The sequence below is a fragment of the Aquarana catesbeiana genome, linkage group LG03 (assembly GCF_042186555.1).
Source record: "Aquarana catesbeiana isolate 2022-GZ linkage group LG03, ASM4218655v1, whole genome shotgun sequence".
Taxonomy (NCBI): domain Eukaryota; kingdom Metazoa; phylum Chordata; class Amphibia; order Anura; family Ranidae; genus Aquarana; species Aquarana catesbeiana.
The window spans coordinates 640,887,143-640,904,047 of record NC_133326.1 but is presented as its reverse complement, the minus strand read 5'-3'; the positions used below and the strand labels follow the sequence as shown (position 1 = coordinate 640,904,047).

Here is a 16,905-nt window from a genome sequence, read left to right as displayed (position 1 = left end):
CAAGTAGCATTTTTACATGGACATCAGTAATGCCTGCCTCCACATTGCTCCACATTTTCACTGCAGATTTCTTTTGACTATGTATAATTTTTACAATGTATCTATTACTTTATAAAGCACTTTTTGCCTGTTTTGTTAGGTACCTGTAAATAATTACCAAGGTTATTTCTAGTTCAATGTAAAATTTTAGGCCCCTTTCACACGGGCGCCTCCATTGGACGGACTCCGCTTGCTCAGCGGGGGATCGATCTGCTGATCCCCACTGAGCAGGTGGAAGACAAGTCTGTCTCTGCTGATTTTTGCAGAGCGGAGAGGGACACAGTCCCGCTCATCTCTATGGGGAGGTCTGCCTGTCCGTTTTCATCTGATGATATCCGATCCGCCAGATGGATGGAAAATAGGACCACCATCCGCCTGGAGTTTGCGGACAGGATTGGATCAGATAGCGGTGGATGTCAGCGGACATGTCACCGCTGACATCCGCCGCTCCATAGGGGTGAAGTCACGATACACGTATTACCTTATTTGGTTGCAACTTGCCTCACACAAAGTTCCATCTCTCTTTCTATGTTTATTTCAATTAGGGGTGGAGGCACATAGTACAATGTGTGTGCCTCATGTAAAGTCCCAAACATTTCCCCCTTCCCTTATCCATAGGGGTGAATGGAGGGTCCTATCAGGTCCGTCTGAAAAACGGACAGCCAGACCTGATCGAGCAGCCCACGTGAAAGGGCATTTCTTTTCCTATATTATTTATATGTAAATACACATACCATCTATTTACTGATAAAATAATCAGCTAAGTAAGTGATGCTTCTATCTTCAAGCATCGGTCAAGATCACCGGACCATTTTTTACCCTTTAGGGGGGAGATGATAAACATAGTAGTCAGAGATGCTTGATAGAGCACAAAGATTTTCCAACCTGTCTGAAAAATCTGTGTAGGTAGTGAAGGAGCAAAAGGTAAAGTATGTACCACTATTACTTTGAGTTGAGAACCACTGTGAGGTAGGGACCTTAAAGTAATACTAAACACACACTGTTTAATATTATCCCTTCTATTATCTATTATATATGTCCTGTATATGGATGATGGCACTGTAATTATTTTTATGAAAAAAAAAACCTCCAGCCTGTGTCTTAGAATAAGAGGGAGGTGAAGCCTCCATCAATCTACATGTTATAGCTACATGGGCATGGAGGAAGAGGGAGAGAGTGGGCTGTCATTTACCACTGTGTATATGCCCACATGTGTGACTCTGTAGTCACATGGGCTGCTCAGATGTAATAGGGAGGAAATGTTCAGCATAGTAATCACTGAAAACTGAGCATGTGCAGAACTGCCAACACTGCTCCGCAAAACCCCTAGCTGAATTGGGGACTTGGACAGAAGGTGGAGATAGAGAGCAGAAGGATCGACCAGGTTTTTGCAGAATACAGAAAACCAATCCCATAGTGGCTCAGTGAGTATGAACAGCATGTAATACACCATTTATCGATAGTTTTTTTATGATGTGGGTTTAGTGACACTTTAAGGACAGCCAAATATTTCCCCAGTTCCCATAGATATATCCACCTGTCTATTGCTCCCTTTAGTCAGAAAAAGTTGTGGCGCCAGTCACCAGTAACAAGAAGCATTCTATGCCCCTGTGTTAACCACTTCCCCATTTAACACCTCATGTAAAGAGAACATCAATCTATATTCCCCCTTTACAATTACTGCATGTTCTTTACTACTAGTTGTGAAACATGGCTGTCACTGACAATCAGCAGTGTTCCTGGAAATGTAATCACTATGTGAGATAGAGATCACATGGCTTTGTTTATAATAAAATGCTTGGTCAGTCACAGCTATAATGGCATTTCTTTCTATGACCTAAAATTTTATGAAAGATGGCAGTACACAGTTAAAAAAAATTCAAGTTTTAAAAAATAAATGAATAAAAACCTTTTTCACTTTTTTTTTGTCAATTTGTTAACCTAAAATAAAAAGAAATCTGCAGGAAGTTTATTAAAAAGGTTATTTCCAAATTACCTGACGAATACTGAAACTATTGAATTTGGTGTGGGCATCTGGGTGTCAATGACTTCTAGGTTAAAGCCTAGCCATAACTTTGTGTTAATTTAGAATGCAAAAGTGGTAGATTGCTGTGTCACCATTTGAGAGACATTACCTTATTTCCTGTCTAGCTGACGGGCATCAGAGAGAACAGAAAGTAAGGGAAAATGTCCCAACTTCCTGTCTGTTGGACTGGTGTCAGACAAAACATGAAATAGGAGGAATTGCCCTAATATGGATACAGGGAGCAATAAAGACAGTTTGTCTAGTAGAGTACGGAAGGTTTAGAACGTTTCTCTGGATTTTATTGCAGGCTCTGTGCCCATGTAGGAGGCTATATCACTGAGAGTAACCACTAAAACATAGAGAAATAAGGTCCTGGTAAATGAATGAGGGTGCAGCTCAGTCCCCAAAAATGAGATCTCTTAACTAAAGAAATGTTTGAAAAGCTGCACCAAACACCAACAAATCAACAATTATATATAAAAATGTTGATTAGTTTTAGACAAAAGTTAAAACCATGAGGAAGATTCCATGAAGCATAACACAGGACATAGAAAACAATACATACTGCCATGTATACATATCAAAGTTAGTATCCTGACACTCAATGCGTTTCGTGAAACAAAGTTCACTTCTTTAGAAGAAAATTACGTTTCATAGGGTATCAAAGTTGGTATCCTGACACTCAACGCGTTCCGTGAAACAAAGTTAACTTCTTCAGGAGAAAATTAAATTTCATAGCCTCTGTGAGAGGCTATATGGCTATATCAGCAATTATATATATATATATATATATATATATATATATATAATTATATATATATATATATATATATATATAAACAGTATAACAGAAAAAAGAACTGAAATTTTTACTATTAAATATTCAAAAAAGGTTCCTTCAAATTCTCAAGTTCTTTCCTGGTAAGGAACAATGAAGTGTACTGGAGAGACAGCATGGGACTCATTCTGTCCGGGAGCTGTAGAGTGGGCAGCAAGCCACAACACAGGGGCCACACATGGTAGAGCAGTGTTTCTCAACTCCAGTCCTCAAGGCACACCAACAGGTCATGTTTTCAGGATTTCCACTATTTTGCACAGGTGATTTGATCAGTTTCACTGCCTTAGTAATTACCATAGCTGTTTCATCTGAGGGAAATCCTGAAAACATGACCTGTTGGTGCGCCTTGAGGACTGAAGTTGAGAAACACTGTGATAGAGAGAGCCAAAGTTTCAATCATAAGAGGGAAGACTGAAAGAAAAATATAAGATAAAGCTAATAAAATGTCTAAAAAGGTGAGCTGATATGAATTTTTTTTTTTTTTGCTAATGGTGAAAGTGGGCGAGTGGAGCCCAAAAGTGGGGCAAATAAGTAAAAGATATAGGTGAGCTCCTCAAAAAGAGGGGTCAAAAAGCAATGCACTAAAAAGAACCCCCAGAAAGTGAAGGGGAGGCCTAAGCATAACACACCAGTAGGAGCCCCCAAGAAAAAAAAGGAGTATAAATATAAAAAAGTAAAAAGAAGTAAAGGACCACAAAAGCATACAGATAAAAATGCCAATAAGGCAAATAAACTGCATACAACAACAGAACTTACCTAAATGTGACCATGATTTCCCATTATGGAATTGCATGTAGCCAGGGTGTTCACAGCTGTGAGCATGGTCAAAAAGAAAACGGGGAAAAAAGAGGGACCCCCATATATATGTGCACCTGTCAGAGGACAAACCGCCCAATCTAAACGTCATGTGGGGGAAGAGAAAGACAACCCCCCCAAGCCCTACCAAGCACACCACAAGTCGAAAGAACACCAGGGTGATGGTGGCCAAACAATCAAGCGCACATGTGTCAGACAAGGCAACGCAATGACACAATAGCAAACACTAACTAATACATTACAAATTGGCATTTTATAAATGACTACCAGAAACAGTCAAAGCAAGTGTTCCTCTCATTAGTTTACAGTCCTGTATAACCAGTTTGCAATTGTTTCTCTGTCACCCTGCTAACACTTTTTCTTTATATTTTTTTATTCCAGACCCTCCAAGAATTTTTCAGCGTAGAATGGACTAAATGTTCCTTTTATGGCTCAACGCTGATCCATGCAGGGTGTAATTCCATACACCAGCCTTAATACAACTGCCAAGATGAGCATATATCAACAGTACTTGAATGTATCCAAGATTTTGGAACATTATAACTACACCAAGGGGCTACATAAAGACAACCCTTCCCGTTCAGCAATTTCCATCATATTTATCATCATTTGCTGCATCATTATTCTGGAGAATATTCTTGTCCTCATTGCCGTATTGCGCAACAAGAAGTTCCACTCTGCCATGTTCTTCTTTATTGGAAATCTGGCATTTTCAGACCTCCTTACGGGATGCGCCTACATTGCCAATATCTTGCTTTCTGGCAGAATGACCCTCAGCTTGACTCCTGTGTCATGGTTCATCCGCGAGGGCACGGCTTTCACAACCCTGGCTGCATCTGTCTTTAGTCTGTTGGCCATTGCTATTGAGAGACATGTAGCCATCACAAAGGTCAAGGTCTACAGTAGCGACAGGAACTGTAGGATGATCCTCTTGATTGGAGCTTGCTGGGTTATCTCAATGGTAATTGGGGGCTTACCTATTATTGGCTGGAACTGTATTGGAAACTTGGATGAGTGCTCCTTTGTTTTTCCTTTATATGCCAAAAAGTACATTCTGTTTGTAGTAACTATCTTCACCGCCATACTTTTATCCATTGTTATATTTTATGTCCGTATATATTGCGTGGTTAAATCCAGCCATGCTGAGATAGCAGCACCACAGACTCTTGCCCTCCTAAAAACAGTTACAATAGTTCTTGGAGTCTTTATTATCTGTTGGCTACCTGCCTTCACTATTCTCCTCATGGATGTGTCATGCAAAGTGAAATCCTGCAACATTCTTTACAAAGCTGACTACTTTTTTGGGTTGGCCACCTTGAATTCGGCACTGAACCCTATGATTTACACCTTAAGGAGCAAAGATATGAGAAGAGAGTTTCTGAGGGTTCTTTGTTGCTGGAGCTGTTTGCGCAGAAAAAAGACTCCCGACAGGTGTATGCTACATATACGTAGTTCTAGCTCCCTGGAACGCTGCACACAAAAACACTATTTTCCCACTTCACCTATTATAAAGGACTGCAATACATTTGTGTGAGAAAGTTGCCGTTCAGGGGTTTCTGAATATAAACACCTCAACATTCTGATGGTGGTTTGGTTGAAATGAGATGACAACCACAAATGTGGTGTCTGGACTTAGGTACCCATCAGAAAGTAGTTGGCCAGGAAGGTATTTCTATGTTGTCTAATTACATTTCCTCATATTTCTGGCTTAACCCAGTTACCTGCCAGATTTGAGGGCTATGTCCTGTTAAGGGAAAGTTCTCAAAAGTGTTCAGCACTCTGGTTTACTTTTGTATAGATTACAGAACAATCCAGTATGACAGAGGCTTAATGTGAAAATTATGTAAGTATTGTGAAGTCCCCATAGGCACTTTATTTAGAGGATATAAAAGTAATTATTCTGTATGTGGTAGAAAAAAAGGACTCAACACTCCCTAAATTAATGCAGATCTAAGTTAAAAGACATATAGCATCACGAATATATTGCAGTATAAAGTGCCACACAGGAAGGCAATCCTGTTATTATAAAGGTTGCAAAAAATTGCAGAAGCCCACAAGCTGTTAATATTAAAGTGTACCGTTTTCTCATTTGATCTCTGTATAGAAGACTACGGAACAGTATTTCTGGCACTTAAATGCAATAGGTAATATGTACTGTTTTCTTCCACAAGATAAGAGAGTAAATTGGTATCAATTGTATGCTGTTCTTGTCAAGAAGCACTTTTTGGGTATTTATAGGAACAGTGATTCTGGCTGATAACCTACTGCACTTACGACAGGGCTGGGCAGATCCCAAGAGCCAACATAAAATGCCACCAAAATGATGGACTCGGTTCTAAAAAGTGGAAGGACCTTTTTCCTGGCTTTGTTAGGAATCATGTACTGTATGGCACATTAAGCTTTGTACAGGTATGTTCTTATATGTCCATGGCTAGTGCAAGGGAAATGCTTATGATCTTTGTGGCCAACAGAGTTTGTTAAGTCAAAAACTTTGATGGGACAGTTGTGTCCCTGTGCCCACCAGTACTTCCAACCACTTGTTGGCAGACATCAATGTAATGTGTTTGTCACATTAAACATGATCTCTTAGAAAATTTTAGGTGGGAATAGATATTAAAAAATGTTAGCATCCTGACAGAGGAACACAGAGATACTTAAATCTTTTAGGGTGTGAAGCTACGTATCCCATAGTGTACAACCTGTCTCAATAACTAACATTTGAAATACCAAACGTGCCTTTCTCAAAAATAACTATTGAGGCCTATGTTAATAGGCTTTTTTTCTGCTTAAACTAGATTTGTAATCCTATACAAGCCTTTGGAAAAGCAGGTCAGAGGAAGGTCATAAGTAGGCCAGTTGCACCTGTCAATGAACTTTTAATGATCTCAGAGGCATTTCAAACTGCTTCTATTGACACAAGCCTAAAGCATGTTGACCCAGGCTCTTGCTGTCTTACCTTACCTTATAAAACAGAATTGTATTGTATTTTCCAGTTAGCACTTAGACTGGGTTCACATATATGCGGAGTCGGTTTCTGTGCAGAGTCCAGTGCGGTTTCCATTCAGCGGTTCAGGTGTGATTCAGGTGCTCATTAGACACTTAAATCTCACCTGAACCAGACTGAGAAACGCGCAGGAACCCTTCATTAATTTGCACCGCAACTGGCCTGCATATACATACAGTATGTGAACCGGCTCCACTGAAAGCCGGTCTGGTTCACATGTTATGCAAATCAGATGCGGTTCAAAACTCATCCGAATCGCATATATGTGAACCGAGCCATACAGTTTATGAGTATCCAGATTTTGTCTCAGCATGGCATACATATGTCAATGCGGTTCAGAAGGTATTGCACCTACCCTCCCTGCATTTTTTATTCTAATGCCCCGTACACACTTTCCGCCAACAAAACCGTTGGCTCAAACTTGTCTTGCATACACACGGTCACATAAATGTTGGCCAACAATTACGAACGTGGGAACGTGGTGACGTACAAGACGTACGACGAGCAGAGAAAAAGGAAGTTCAATAGCCAGTGCGGCTCCTTCTGCTTGATTCCGAGCATGCGTGAACTTTTGTGCGTCGGACTTGTGTACACACGATCGGAAATTCCGACAACAAAGTTTTGTTGGCGGAAAATTTGAGAACCTGCTAGCCAACATTTGTTGGCGGAAAGTCCGCCAACAAATGTTCGATGGAGCATACACACGGTCGGACTTTCAGCCAACAAGCTCACATCCAACATTTGTTGTCGGAAAATCTGATCATGTGTACGGGGCATAAGAGATATCTAAACCTTAAAAGTCAAGACAGCCTATACATGGGCAAATATGCAGAGAATCAACCTCTTCCTGCACTGAATTTGAACATGTATGGCACCATAATTCTAATATTTTTTGCTACTGATTACAGTCAAACAAACCCCCAGCTAGGGATCTACCAATGTATGCTTACCAGGAGTAAAATATAACTGCAGTAATCAAGCATGTTCCATCACTTGAAAATGTCACATTATGTATAGCGGGGCAAACTGTTCTCACAATGTTTTTTTTCCAAGAGCTCATTTCTTATGATCACTTCAGCATGTTCACTGTTATCCAACCAAGGTATTAAAATTGTTTACATTGGCAAGGAAAAAAACCATCAGCGTAAGGGCTCTAAAAAGCAGAGAATGTTAAAGCCAGATGATTTTCACTTCGTTTTGTGATGATAATTAAAAAAGTAAGCCTGTTTTTTATGGAGAGACATAAAACAGACCCATGCTTGCTTGGACTTCCTGTGGGAATGTTTTTGTCTCAGCAGGAAGTGGACCTGCAAACCTCCAAGTGTCAACAGGCCTAAAACAACAGAATTATCATGAATTATTATGAATACTGATATTGACTCTGAAGCCTTGTTTTTAAAGAAGGAAAATAAGGAGACCTCTCAAAGCGCTTTGTCTTACTTGCGGAAATAATACGCAATCCAGGAATTTAAAGCTGAACTCCAGGCAGATAGCACATAGCTGACATACATATAAGGAAGCTATTTTAGTTTCTGAAGGATTTTATTTCTGTCCATCTGGTCCTGAGATTCAAAAAGCCCTGCCAGATAACACAGCCATGTTGGTAAGATACGAAAGAGCAGCAGGTTAACCTCTGCTCTCCTCTCTTCAGCATATTCCTTGTCAAGAGGACAAACAGGGGAGGCTGATATAAAGACAGATTCAGATGCTTATATTAGTTGTATTTAAAAATACATTTTATGTTGCTTTAACCACTTGCGGGCTGCCCAACGTACATTTACTGCGACAGGGCGGCCGCTCTGTGCCAGATCACCTATCTAGTAAGCGATCTGACATTTCCGGGCCTGGGGCGCGCATGCCACCAGCAACCTACTCCCGCTCGATGTCCGCCCGCACCAGCCATTTACACAGTACACAGGCAGAGCGACTATCTGCCATTGTAAACAAGGCAGATTGTCGTTCTGTCAGAAGGGAAGACACTAATCCTGTGTTTCTGCTAAGCAGGAACATGGATCTTTGCCTTCCCCTAGTCAAAGCACCTCCCCCACAGTGTGTAAACACAACCTAGGCACACAGTTAATCCTTTGATTGCCCCTGATGTTAACCCATGCCAGTGTCATTAGTACAGTGACAGTGCATTTTTTTTTAGCACTGATCACTGTATTAGTATCACTGGTCCCCAAAAAAGTATCAGTTAGGAGTCCAATTTGTCAGCTGCAACATCGCAGTCCCGCTAAAAGTCACTGATCGCCACCATTACTAGTAAAAAAATAAAAATAAAAAAGCAAAAATATCCCATAGTTTGTAAACACTATAACATTTGGGCAAACCAATCAATGTACGCATATTGGGATTTTTTTTTAACAAAAATTTGTAGAAGATTACATATTGGCTTAAAGTGATTGTAAAGGATCGTTTTTTATTTTTTAAAAATAACAAACATGTCATACTTACCTCCACTGTGCAGCTCATTTTGCACAGAGTGGCCGCGAACATCCTCTTCTGGGGTCCCCTGGCGGCTCTCATGGCTCCTCCCCGCATCAGATAACCCCTTAGGAGAAGCGCTCTCCCGAGGGGGTTACCTTGCGGGCGCGCCCCCGAGTCCAGTATTTGCGTCCACAGACACGAATGCCAGACTCGACCCCGCCCCCCTGGCGGCCGCGTCATTGGATTTGATTGACAGCAGCAAAATGTTTTGTTTTTTTCAAAATTGTCGGTCTTTTTTTGTTTATAGCGCAAAAAAATAAAAACCGCAGAGGTAATCAAATACCACCAAAAAGCTCTATTTGTGCGAAAAAAGGACAAACATTTTACTTGGGTACAGTGTCGCACAACCGCGCAATGGTCAGTTAAAGTAAGGCAGTGCCGCATCATTAAAAATGGCCTGGTCAGGAAGGGGGTAAAACCTTCCAGAGCTCAAGAGGTTAATGAATACATAACTGCTTCAATTTGTGATATTTTTTTTTTGCCTGGAGTTCAGCTTTAAACGAGAAACACCCCATGACATTTATGCTAAAAAAATATTTTTTTTGGTAGAAAGGTAAACAGCAGTGTAGAACAAGTGTATGTACAATATAGATCACAATTATCTTCACACCCTTCCTGCTTGAAAGGTCCAGTTTAGTAACCTGCAGGAGACAAATCAGCTGCACCAACATCTCCCTGGAAGTCGGAGACTGTCCGCTGAGTTCTGATGGTCTTCTATTTACTTTTGGTCAGGGATTTCAGTCCCTGTGCATATATCTTGAAATTTTCACATGTTGCATCAAGTGAACTCTGTTCCACCCAAACCCCGTTCCCAGCTCTATAGGAAATGCTACATCCAATCTCACCAAAACTGAGACAGCTGTTGGGTAGTAATGTCAGTCATCAACTCTTTACCATAATTTATTGAGTTAGTTTTTTTCAAAGTGTTGACCCTATATTTACAGAGGTAGCAATTTGTTTCAAATTTGAAAAGTAAGTAGAATTTACATTGATATTTTTGAATGCTTCCTTTAAGTGAAGGACAGGTCCAGACAGTACAACAATGACAAGTCCAGACAGCCTCTAGTCAGTTGACTTTGATACAAACATGTGGATATGTGTGCAGTGACCCAACTAGCCCACAACAAAAAGTGTTCAGATTCTTCAGTCTCACATACACCATAAGTTATTTTTTATGCCGTTTGACAGGTAATGAAAGATAACTTTCGTTTTCAACTTACAGACCTGTTCTGGAAAGAAAAAGGTGTTGTCCTTAGCAGTCAACCATATTTCATCTGTTGTTTTTAGAGTAGATTAATAGTAATGGAATCATCTGATTAGTATGGGCACTACATCTAATTTTCCTAGAGTCCTCCATTTATCTGCTCTGTGAACTATTGATCACTAATGACTGATATTAAGGTAACTAAAAATTGGCAGTATGTGGCTTGATTAAAAAACATACTTTCTAAAAATATAAGAAACATTTTTCCTGGAAGCAAAATAGGATTAAATTAAATCAGCCTTATGATTATTAACCTATTAGTCTTGGTAAAAGAGCATTAGAATGAAATGGTTCAGATTGGGACTGGTGATGAGGCATCTAGTTTGTCCCCATCATCTGTTAAACTAAACCAGCCATTTTTAGTCAGAGTTCCACAATAGGTTGTTGGAGGCTCTTTGAGCTGTGGTCGATTAGCCTCCTATCTGAGGAAGTTTTGGGGCCAATGCTACTTGGAAAAGCCAATGGCATGACGACTTTTTAGCTGTCTGAAAGGGTGGCATTTTCCCCACTGACAACCAATGTAAGGGGCATGTTTCCCACTGATGCCTGATATATTAATTTTAGAGAGGGTTCTCCAAGACCTGAAAATTACTTTGAGGGTTCCTCTTGGGTAAGAAGGTTGAGAAAGGCTGAATATTCCATGTTGATTGCTTGCTCCTTTCAGAGGCAGCTATTGCCTCTACTCTAGCTTGCGTAGAACAACTCCTAATACACTTCAGTGGGGAAAACACAACTTTAGCCAATGCAAACAAACATAAAGCTATAGAGGAGTGGTCAGAAGAAGATGCCTAGCATGGGACCTTTACATGAATGGATCATGAGAAAGGAGATAGCAAATAAACTAGAATCACACTTTTTTCCTGACGTAATGGTTGCATCTACCAAACCAGCATGGTTGACCAGATGCTCCATGCTGAGAGATATAATATAAAAGTGTATTGAGTTAAAATTCTATCTCAGATACATTTTCCAAAAGCAGCAATACAAACTGCTAGAACTGTATACAATATGTGTTGATTAGCTCAATGTACCTAAAATCAGGGAGCATTTGGTGGGCTTCAGCTGCAGTTTAACTTAAAACAGCAGACCTGGAATATTTGCCAGGCATGTTGCTTTAATGGGCAAGCTAAAGCAGCTCACCAATCAGGTTCATCAATAACTGTTCAGTGATTTTAGAGTTCCATATCTTGACTTCTGTCATGAGGAAAATAAAGGATATTATGACAACGAGGAGTCTAAGTAATACCGTTATGCTCTTTTAAAGTTTATTTATGGGTGCCCTGTTGGTATGTGACATTAACTACTGGCTCCATATTCCTCTATGATACTCTAGGTTCCAGCTTCCAGAACCACCTTATGAGACTCCCACGTGCAATATCAGCAGTTGGGAAATCTAAAAGTTTCCGTATCTGATGGATAAAAGCAAGGCAGTGAGCAATACAACCCATGAGCATTCACACGCACCTGAAATGTCAGTTTCAGGAAGGCAGAACTCTAGTAAGGCAAAGATCAACATGCAAAGAGCAGAAATGGAGAGCAACCAATAAAACATTTTATTAGTGCACTAGAGTGATGGTAGGGCAATCTGTATAGTTTCTATTGATTACAGCAGTGTTTGATAAAGCCCAAATGACAGCTGTCAATTGAATTTGACTGGTTATTGTGTGCTGATGCTTTCCATTTATAATATAACATGTCACGACTTAATGGCAGTTTCAAAAACTGTCTAACATGTTCATTCAGCAGTTGTCTTTTTTTTCTATGTGCATACATACATCTCATGTATATGATTTTAATAGGCTCTTTAATACGCTTTGAACGGTACAAACATTTCCATTTTTTTTGCTTTTGCTTTAATGGTACTAAAAATAATTGCTGTCCTTCGGGTACATTATTCACCTAATGCATGTCCCCTTCTTTCAATTAAAAAATGTGTAGCTTCGTGTAAAGCAAGGAGGGTGAAGGCATTGCCCACAGCCACCATTTACAATGTAGTAATGATTTTTCTAGTTTGGTTTAGTACTGGTAGGCTACTTGATTAAAGAGATCTAAAAGTACCCAGACAATTCAGTTGTATAATCTTTAGATTTGCCAACAATTATGAAGTGTGAGGACCTACCTAAACAATCTACTGATGTTACATCCAGTAAAAAAGACCTTCACTCTACACCAGCCATTAGCATTCCTCCAGAAGACCTTCACTCTACACCAGCCATTAGGGTTCCTCCAGAAGAAGTTCACTCTACACCAGCCACCTTAGGGTTCCTCCAGAAGTTGCTAGGGGTTCCTTGATCTGTGGTTGGTTAACCTTCTATGTAATGGTGCCTGCATGGTTCCAGAGCCAACACCACTTTGCAAAGTTAATAGCATAACAAAAATGATCTTTTTGACTATCCTTAAGGATGGTATTCCCGATACCACTATAAGAGGGGCATTCTTCCCACTGACCAGCATTGTATAGGGCATAGTTCTCACTGACCACTGATGCATTGGTTTTAGCAGGGGTTCCTCAAGACCTGAAATATACCTCAAGGGTTAACCTAGGGTAAAAGGGTTGAGAGAGGCTGCTCTACATAGCTGTTGGCAAATCTTACAGGGATTGTGCAACCAAGTAGCAATGTGAATGACCAGTTTAAGGCCTTCAGTGTGTCACACATTACATTTTGAAAGTAAAAAAAAATATAGGATTAGCATTGCTAAAAATTTCAGTGGTTTAATAACTTGCAGCTAAAAAGGTTAGTGCTACATGAAATGTAGGGAAGGGTTAGAGCCCCTGCCGGCTTTTAATGCTAACGGAATATCCCCTTACTTGCTGTTCTCCCAAAACACATGGAGAAAGAGCAAAAAATCCTGTCACAGGGTCTAAACCTTCCTCATTCAGATAGAAAATAATATTTAATTGCTGCCTGTGACATGTTGGGGGATTTCCCCTTACTTCCTGTTTTGTCTGACACCTATCACTAGTGAAGGAAATATCCCTCATGAGCAAACAGACTGCCAAAAATCCTGCCATGGGTTCTAACCTCTCCTCACTCGGCTAGATGTGTTTTTTTTTATTGCTGCCTGTGCCCCCATAGTGGGGATCTCCTCTTACTTCCTTATCTGTCTCCCACTTCTCAAGTAGAAAGGAAGTGGCCAGAGGTTCTGTCTGACACTCCTCAAATAGAGAACAAAGATACATTTTTCTAAATGAAGATACAGACAGCAATAAAAAGATGACAGAAGTTCAAACCATTCTGCATGCTATCCAAAAATAAAACAAGCCAATATTTTTTTTTTTTACCTAAGCTGGACTTTAATGCTGAACAATGGGAATTAAAAAAAATACTTTTGCAATGGTGACAACTTCACTGCAAGGGTTGACTGCTTGTTAAGGCTACATTCACACTAGCTTCCTGCGTTTAAATGTACTTTCCTTTATATGCATTTATATACGTTTACATGTGTTTAGCTGCATCTAATCTGCCCTTGGATGCACAGGATCCTATCCATCTAAACTGAACATACCTAAACACACTTAATTATACCATTAAGTCATTTTATACATTTACTAGATATGCATTTATTAGAAAGGTCCTAAAAACACATATATTCTATAATGGAGAGATATGGTGCTGCTACCCTTAAACTCGATATGAGGTGTAGGGAATTCCACAGCTGCACAAGCTGCTCAATCAGACACCCAATTAAAAAAAAAAGTTGGCAACTGGGTGTTTAAAATCTTCTTTAATGTATACCAATTAGGAGTATGGATCCAACACCAAAAAAAATTCTAATGCGTTTCAGCCCTCACGGCTTAATGGGCCCATAAAGGCTTAAACGTATCAGCATTCTCTTTGTGTTGGATCCTTACTCCTAATGAGTATACAGTAAAGAAGATTTTAAAGCTTTGAATAACCGGTTGCCGACCTTTTCAAATTAAACACATACATTTGCAGTTTTTTTAGATCCAGTGTGAATGAGGCCTAAGTGCAAAGGCAAAGGAATTAGTTGTAATCACCCTATTCCTTGCTTTGGCAGGCTTCCTACGCTCTCCTCTTCTCATTGACACTCCCGATTGTGGGCTACCCTTACTATTCTCACATACAATGCAGGGCTGCTGGTCCTGCACCGTATGTGATGAGGTCAGCGTGCGACCTTGGGCCAAAGAAAAAAGGCTTAGAGGGGAACGGTCATACAGCGTGGTGGAAGCTTGCTGGTGTGAGGACTAAGGTAGGTATTACAGGTACTGTAGGTCTCTTCTGCAACAAAGAGCCTGCCTGCTCACAGGCTTTGAGACTTTAGTTCCCCTTTAATGAGCAGTTAACCCTTGTCATGCAGGGGGGTCCACCACAAGGGTGTTTTTTTTAAATCCTGGAGTTCAGTTCTAACTGGCTGATATGGGCTATGCCATCAATTTTCTCTTTTCCATCTGAGACTTATTATTACCCATAGGGCCTCTTGACTAACAATTGTTAAAACGTATTTGGCTTATTCAGTAAACAATGTAGGAAGCAAAGTGCTAGGAGCAATGTGCAACAACTCATAGCAACCAATCAGAATTTACTTTACTGACGTCAGACCTGAAAAAAGATGGATTCTTGCTGGTTTCTATGGGAAATGCATTCCGCAATGAGAGCTTTGCTCCGTGCACCAAGTTATCAAAGAGTGACCGTGTGACAAGTTTCAGAAAACTTTTCCCTTTGTTCTTTAAATGTGTGTAAAATTCTTCATTTATGTACACTACATGTTTTTATTGTATAAATGTAATTTCTTTCTCATGGTGCAATTTTGCTAAAATGTTTGTTACAGTATTTCATATGTATATTAAACTCTCTGGAAATGTATATTAAACATTGTGCTTTTTTGTACAAAATGTTTGCATGTCTTTGCTTCAAAGGTTACTTTTTTGGGGCACAGATTCTAACCATATTGGTTAAACAGAATGGGAGGGAGGTACATACCGTACATGAAATACTGGGATCCAAATAAGAAAGGAAAAGGTATCCATTGTAAGACAGGGCTTTGGGTATCGTTTTTACCGCTTCAGCCCCAGGAGATTTTACCCCCTTCCTGACCAGAGCACTTTTTGGGATTCGGCACTGCGTAGTTTTACAACAAACAAAATTGACGTCCTTTTTTTCCCACAAATAGAGCTTTCTTTTGGTGGTATTTGATCGCGTCTGCGGTTTTTATTTTTTGCGCTATAAACAAAAAAAGAGCATCAATTTTGAAAAAAAACGCAATATATTTTACTTTCTGCTAATATAAATATCCCCCAAAAATATATAAAAAAACCTATTTTTTTTCCTCAGTTTAGGCCGATATGTATTCTTCTACATATTTTTGGTAAAAAAAAATCGCAATAAGCATATATTGATTGGTTTGAGCAAAAGTTATAGCATCTACAAAATAGGAGATTTTATGGCATTTTTATTATTAATTTTTTTTTTACTAGTAATGGCGGCGATCAGCGATTTTTATTGGGACTGCGACATTATGGCGGACACGTTGGACAATTTTGACACATTTTTGGGACCATTGGCATTTATACAGCGATCAGTGCTATGAAAATGCATTGATTACTGTAAAAATGTCACTGGCAGTGAATGGGGCTAAAACTAGGGGGTGATCAAGGGGTTAATGTGTTCCCTAGTGTGTGTTCTAACTAAAGGGGGGAGGAGACTGTGCAGTGGAGATGACAGATCGCTGTTCATACTCTGTATGAACAGACGATCTGTCTGTTTTCCTCTCAGAGAACCGGAAACTGTGTGTTTACACACACAGATCCCGGTTCTCTGTGTGCCCCGAGCGATCACGGGATCACTCCGTGGGTGAGCAGGGGGCACGCACACGCCCCCTAGTGGCCGGATATGTTACCGACGTAACATGACAGCGATTCACACAGCCGAGCCATTTTGCCGCAATACAACTGCGGCAGCTGGTCAGCAAGCGGTAATATGACCCACTTCACATAATGAACTAAAACCATAATTTTATAACAGTCCTGTTGGTGAATAGAACCCCCTATCTTTTTATCCTTGTTTTTCCTGTCCCATGAGTGAGGTGTGAGGAGGTGGAGGCTCAAAATACTTGACTGATGGTTCAGTTCATCTCTTTCACAATCGCTGATGAAGTGGGTTGACTGATTCGAGAAACGTGTTGAGTTCTACCCAGATCCCACTATTATGATCAACATGCAAGATCAAAGTGATATATCTTTTGGATATACAGTATGTATTATATTGATGGGTGAGGATAACCAGGGTATTATGTGAAAGGGGGTGGTGTATGAATTCATAACATCAAAACTGTCATTATGAGGCACTGGAAGGCCCTCTAGAGCAGTGGCTCGGACCTCACTGACCACTAAACTCACAAATTTGAATCCCGCGGACCACTAACATGAATTTTACATGTCTTATACACACAATGCTCTGGCTCTCTGCCCC

At 40.1% G+C, this 16,905-nt stretch overlaps 1 protein-coding gene across 2 annotated transcripts in view; it reads left to right on the top strand.

The window, feature by feature from the left end:
• The window catches only part of S1PR2 (sphingosine-1-phosphate receptor 2), a 103,202-nt gene extending 87,873 nt beyond the window's left edge, over window positions 1-15,329 (top strand). For both annotated transcript variants that reach the window (XM_073622549.1, XM_073622547.1), the window contains one exon: window positions 4,101-15,329. In XM_073622549.1, the coding sequence (XP_073478650.1) occupies window positions 4,165-5,253 (1,089 nt within the window). In that variant the 5' untranslated portion in view covers window positions 4,101-4,164 and the 3' untranslated portion in view covers window positions 5,254-15,329. The remainder of the gene's footprint in view (window positions 1-4,100) is intronic.
• The last annotated feature ends 1,576 nt before the right edge of the window (window positions 15,330-16,905 follow it).